This window comes from Sinocyclocheilus anshuiensis, unplaced genomic scaffold, assembly GCF_001515605.1.
Source record: "Sinocyclocheilus anshuiensis isolate Anshui unplaced genomic scaffold, SAMN03320099.WGS_v1.1 scaffold111, whole genome shotgun sequence".
Lineage (NCBI taxonomy): Eukaryota > Metazoa > Chordata > Actinopteri > Cypriniformes > Cyprinidae > Sinocyclocheilus > Sinocyclocheilus anshuiensis.
The window spans coordinates 487,220-492,933 of record NW_015552549.1 but is presented as its reverse complement, the minus strand read 5'-3'; the positions used below and the strand labels follow the sequence as shown (position 1 = coordinate 492,933).

Here is a 5,714-nt window from a genome sequence, read left to right as displayed (position 1 = left end):
TAAACAACTGAAGACAATGAAAATGCTAACATCCCCAGTTTCAATTCAATATTTATGTATGTACTGTATGTATGCATGCATTTACTTATTTAGTTGCCAAGACTTTAATTAAGGCACGTGTCTATACATATACCGACTTTCAAAAATAAATTCACTGGAATAAAACTTGTGACAACTAGCCCCGGGCTCCCCTATATATTGCTTGTCAAGCAGTCCAGTTCTCAGAAGGACAAGACCCTGAAATGCAAGATGCAATGTTGTGCATGATTTTATCAATGGAACTCTAAAAGCTAATATTTATTTAAATAGTATATATAATGTATTTTATTTATTCATACATGTGATTTTGTTATTGTCTTTATACAACATTTGTCTATTTAAACTATATTTGCACAGTAGTCAGTTAGACAAATGGTTAAGGTAACAGTGAATGTATAATAACACATTTCATTCATTCATTCTCAATGCAATGTGTTTCTGTACAACCCATAGACTGTAAAAAAAAGATGGACGACGCGTCTCCTATTCCTTCCACTATAGAAAAGTGAAGCAAAAGCATCTCAGTATGGCCGCTGCCATCTTGTATAGTAAGTTAAAGTGAGACAGCAGATGGCAGTAATGCAACACTGTGGATGCCAACTGCCGTAAAACTCCAATGAAGAAGAGGGCTGTACAGTAGGTGGCGATATGCAATAAGTACAAGTTGCAAAAGCCAAGAAAGAAGAAGAAGAGGGACCGTTTCAGTTGGAACAGACCTGTCAGTGCCAAATGTTGTTAGCCTGCAGCACCAGTTCATTGTTAAATACACCAGAGTTACCGACTGCTACCGCGTTTTGGCCATTTAATCCCGCAGCGCAAAAAATCCGGTCGGGTCCAGCAGACCTCTAGCATGTAACACTCCAAAGAGAAAGGAACAATTGAAATCGCATCATATGACCCCTTTAACATATATCAGTGTGATAACAACTACCTTAAACGACCAAAACCATCTTTTGGAAAATTGTATTGGAAGCGTAATTATTTTTTTACGAAGTCCCATTCGTTTACATAGAGAGGGCGGGGTTTATGACCTGTACTGCAGCCAGCCACCGGGGGGCGATCAAAGGGCCAGCAGCTTCACTTCTTAGGACGCGTGAGGCACACCCGGTATTTCCGCGTGGAACTCTTGTAGAGGGACCGTTTCGGCAGTAATGCAACACTGTGGATGCCAACTGCCGTAAAACTCCAATGAAGAAGAGGGCTGTACAGTAGGTGGCGATATGCAATAAGTACAAGTTGCAAAAGCCAAGAAAGAAGAAGAAGAGGGACCGTTTCAGTTGGAACAGACCTGTCAGTGCCAAATGTTGTTAGCCTGCAGCACCAGTTCATTGTTAAAGACAGCAGCCAGCAGGGTATCATTTGTTCTGCATTTATCGTCGAAAAGATACTCTGAATGGAATGACAGGTCGGTATGTATTAATAAAAGGAAATCGTAGGAGTGTTTTATAGTTTCTAATCGATAGCTGCTGTCAATGTGACTGGAGCATTCAGTGTGTTATCTGTCAGAGTTAGCAGTGTCCTATTTATTACTAGTAAGCTCCCTATTTGTTGCAGCTTCTATAAATGTCGTTTAACCAACAGACTTTTGAAGGGTTTTTAATGCTTCTCTCAATTGGCCATCTTTTTTTATTTTTGTGTTCAGATTCGAGCAAACGTGAATCGAGCGGCTTTACATTTAGGAAAAGGGTTGAGCAGGTAGAGTTTCGCGCAGCGGATGATTTAAAGCTGAAAACATGGCTAGGTTCATGAGTAGACTATGGTGTAAGGTGGAGTCGTCCGGTCGTCATCTGCCTATCGTTCTGAACGCTTTGCTGGTGTTCTCCATCACTGCCGAGGTTAGTTATTTGGTGCTGGTCGAGGCTCCCCTTGAGCCAGAACAGAAGAAGACTGAGTGGTCCACCATGTGGAAGGCCATGCATCTCTTCGCTCAGTACTTCATGTTGGGAAATATAACCTGGAATGCATCGTTGTTTGTCAAAACTAACCCAAGTATTCGCGGAGTGTTTCTTGGAGGCGATGCATTGGGTCAAGGGTGGAGGTAATTGTTTTGTTTTGATTGTACGGTGTTTATATATCATTTATTTATGCTCCTAAATCTCTGTTTGAGGATGAGTAAACCATTATAATTTGATATTTTCCTCTTTTATGGCAGGTACTGTTACAAGTGTGAGACACACACTCCTCCGCGATGCTCACACTGCTACGATTGCAATGTGTGTGTGCTGCGGCGTGATCACCACTGTGTGTTTTTTGGCCAGTGTGTTGGTTTCTACAATTACCGGTATTTCCTGACCTGTCTGTTCTTCATGTGGGCAGGGCTGCTTTATGCAGTAGTAATGAATGCTGAGGTCTTCATTGTCATCCTGAAGGAGGGTGTAACATTTCACAGCGTCTTGTTATTGCTCATGCCCTGGATAATGCTCGTCTCTGGTAAGTATGAAATTTATTATCAGTGTCTGCTCTGAGAAATGCGTAATATCATGAGAAATCAAACTTTCCTCCACTTTTTAAAATGAGAGTTGAGTGTGCTGTGGAAATATACTGTACATTTTCTAAGTCAAAACTTACTACGTAGTCAAAATCTCAACAATGACGATGGTCTGAAGCCAGTGTGAGAGAGTTTCAAGGGCTTGTGCTGCGCTGGCTCCACATATTCCATTTGTTGATTTTTTTTTTTTTTAGACTATATGTGTTTTGGTGCCCTGCAAACCTAAATGCTATTTTTTCAGAGTATTGAACACAGTATAGCTGTTGAATTGTGCTGATTTTAATAGGGTGATATTATCTTGGCTGGCGTTTTTGATATGTTGCTTATTTATAAGTCATTTTGGATAAAAGCATCTGCTAAATGAATAAATTCAAATAACATAGATGAGGATATTTTGAAAATGCAAGAGTGACTTCATAGACTTTGGGGTTGGTAATGTTTTATTGGGGGGGGTTTAATATTTATATTCAGCAAGGATGCATTAAATTGATCAAAACAGTAAAGACATGTATAATGTAACAAAAGAGTTCTATTTTAAATAAATGCTTTCTGTTCATCAAAGAATCCTGAACATTTTTTTAATGATTTCTGAAGGATCATGTGACACTGAAGACTGGAGAAATGGCTACTAAGTAAAAATTCAGCTTTGCCATCATGGGAATAAATACATTTTTTTATATACATATTAAAATAGAAAATGTAAATAATATTTTACACTATTACTGTTACGTATTTTTGACCAAATAAATGCAGCCTTGGTGAGCATAAGAGACTTCATTCAAAAACATGAAAAAGTCTTATTGACCCCATATTTTTGAATAGGTGCAGCAACAACAAAAACTAATTTAATTTATTAGGGTTATGTTAAATAAATTTAATTCTAAGGGCCATAAAGGTAGTGGAAAATGGAAGTGAAAATTCTGATTTATAGCAAAAAATAAAATACTTAAATGTATTTTATGACCCCTTTTAAATTGTCACACAAATATCCATTAACATCTGTTCTTCTTTAATCACAGGACAGGTGACGGCACGAGCGTTTGCTTTTGCATTCATTGCCGACACTTGTGTAGTGGGCTTCCTATTGGTTGCTGCCTTCCTCTTCTTTCATGTGGTTCTGATGCTGAAAGGACAGACTACACGTGAGTGGTACTCCACACGGCAGCCTTACAACCTGGGAGCGTTGGCCAACATCAGGGAATGCTTGGGCAAGTACTGGTACATCTGCTGGCTCTGTCCATTGATACCTTCCCCGCTGCCTGGAGATGGCATAAACTTCAAGGTGACTGGTTCGCTAGAGCCCATGAAGTAGGGTGTGCACTGATAGATATTTTCTCATTGCAATTTTAATACATTGGCCCAGCTGATGCAGAATGGCATGTTGTTGAGCCTGAAGCAGCGGTTGCATTCTGGTGGTTTTAATTGGTGTTAATTTGATGTATGTAAAGTACATAATTTTAAATATTTTATTATGCTTTTTTTTCTCCCTTGTTCTATTGTGCAATCTTTGCTTTCGTAAAGCAAATATTTTTTTGGAAAGGGGAAGTATTTTTTTCTGATTGAATTGTTTTACTCTCCTCTTGCTCTTTTTTTAATTTTATTTATTTTTGATTGATGTGCCAAATAATCTGTTCAAACAAATGTGAATATGCTTTATGCCAAGCTGTCATTTTCTTTTGTCCTGAGTTATAAAACACGTTTTTTTTTTATGGAACTGAATATTGTTTATCTCAAGTCTTATATTTGTCATTTTGAATCAGTACCAATGTTTGTAATCTTTCTTTAAAATAAATGCCATTTGGTTTTCTGTTTTTTTTGTTATCTAATGCAGTGATATTCATTTTTAGATATATCTTTAAGGATTACCCAAAAATGAACATTTGATGAAAAGTTACTTTATTTAAGGTCATTCGAGATATAGATGAGTCTGTTTCTTCATCAGAACAGATTTGGAGAAATTTAGAATCACTTGCTCACCAATGGATCCTCTGCAGTGAATGGGTGCCGTTAGAATGAGAGTCCAAACAGCTGTTAAAAACATCAGAATAATCCACACGACTCCGGTCCAGTTAGAATGAGAGTCCAAACAGCTGTTAAAAACATCAGAATAATCCACAAATAATCCACACGACTCCGGTCCATCAGTTAACATCTTGTGAATCAAAAAGATGCGTGTTTGTGAAAAACAAATCCATTTATTGATTGGAGTTGTATGGATTTTCAATTTTGGGTGAACTATCCCTTTAAATGTCCAACTGTTGACTGTTTTCATGAACTTTTAACCCTTTTACCAAAGTTGTTGTCAGAAAACAAATATTTTATCAATAACTACAAAACATAATTTCGCTCCTACTGTGTGAAAGGGTGCCAAATTTAGCCAAAAACTGAGCTATTACTTTTGCCATTATTATTACGTTTTAATGTCTATTTAATTTTCTTTAGTGTTAATTGAGTATAATGTAGAAAATTGCAGAATCACTTAAATTAGAGTTACTAGTACTGCTTCTTGCCCATGAGGATAAAAATAATAATAACAATAACACAGTAATTTTAAAGGGGTCATATGACTTTGCTAAAAAGAACATTATTTTGTCATTATATATTTGGTGTAATGAAATGTTTATGAGGTTTAAGGTTAAAAAAACACATTATTTTCCACATACTGTACATTATTGTTTCTCCTCTATGCCCCGCCTTTCTGAAACGCGTCGATTTTTACAAAGCTCATCGGTCTGAAAAGCGAGGTGTGCTCTGATTTTGAGACTTTAGTCTTTGCAACTTTACAGATCTTCTTTATGCACCAAGAGCTTGTAACACTCCAAAGTGAAAGGAAAAATTGAAATTGCATCATATGACCCCTTTAAGAGTTTCTGGCCCCATTTTGTACCCTATTCGTGGAAAGTATCCCAAATATTTTTGAGGTCGGTATATCTAGCCTTGAAACACTCAACTGTGTTGATTTACCCCAGCTGAATAAGAGTGTTGTTATTATTGTAAACCCTGCATGAGGGCGCAGTTGTGAGTCTGGAAAACACCCTCAGTGACGGAGTCGGGCGCCTTGTGGAGGGAGGAGAGAGCGCGAGAAAGAGGGACACGGATGGAGATGGAGGTGGGTGTGATTAGAATGCTTATAAGATGTGAAAACATTTGAATATTTCTATTATTTTCGTGCTCTGCGACAGTTTAA

General features: G+C 37.6%; 1 protein-coding gene across 2 annotated transcripts; it reads left to right on the top strand.

Moving 5' to 3' along the window:
* Positions 1 to 1,135: 1,135 nt before the first annotated feature.
* Positions 1,136 to 4,092, top strand: LOC107664326 (probable palmitoyltransferase ZDHHC24). 2 transcript variants are annotated; one of them, XM_016454853.1, is made up of 4 exons: positions 1,136 to 1,444; positions 1,682 to 2,077; positions 2,192 to 2,469; positions 3,547 to 4,092. In XM_016454853.1, the coding sequence occupies exons 2-4, from the start codon at positions 1,773 to 1,775 to the stop codon at positions 3,837 to 3,839; spliced, it is 876 nt and encodes a 291-aa protein (XP_016310339.1). In that variant the 5' UTR covers positions 1,136 to 1,444; positions 1,682 to 1,772; the 3' UTR covers positions 3,840 to 4,092. The 2 variants fall into 2 exon arrangements, with proteins under 2 accessions (XP_016310339.1, XP_016310340.1); XM_016454854.1 differs by having other exon boundaries at positions 1,136 to 1,448.
* The last annotated feature ends 1,622 nt before the right edge of the window (positions 4,093 to 5,714 follow it).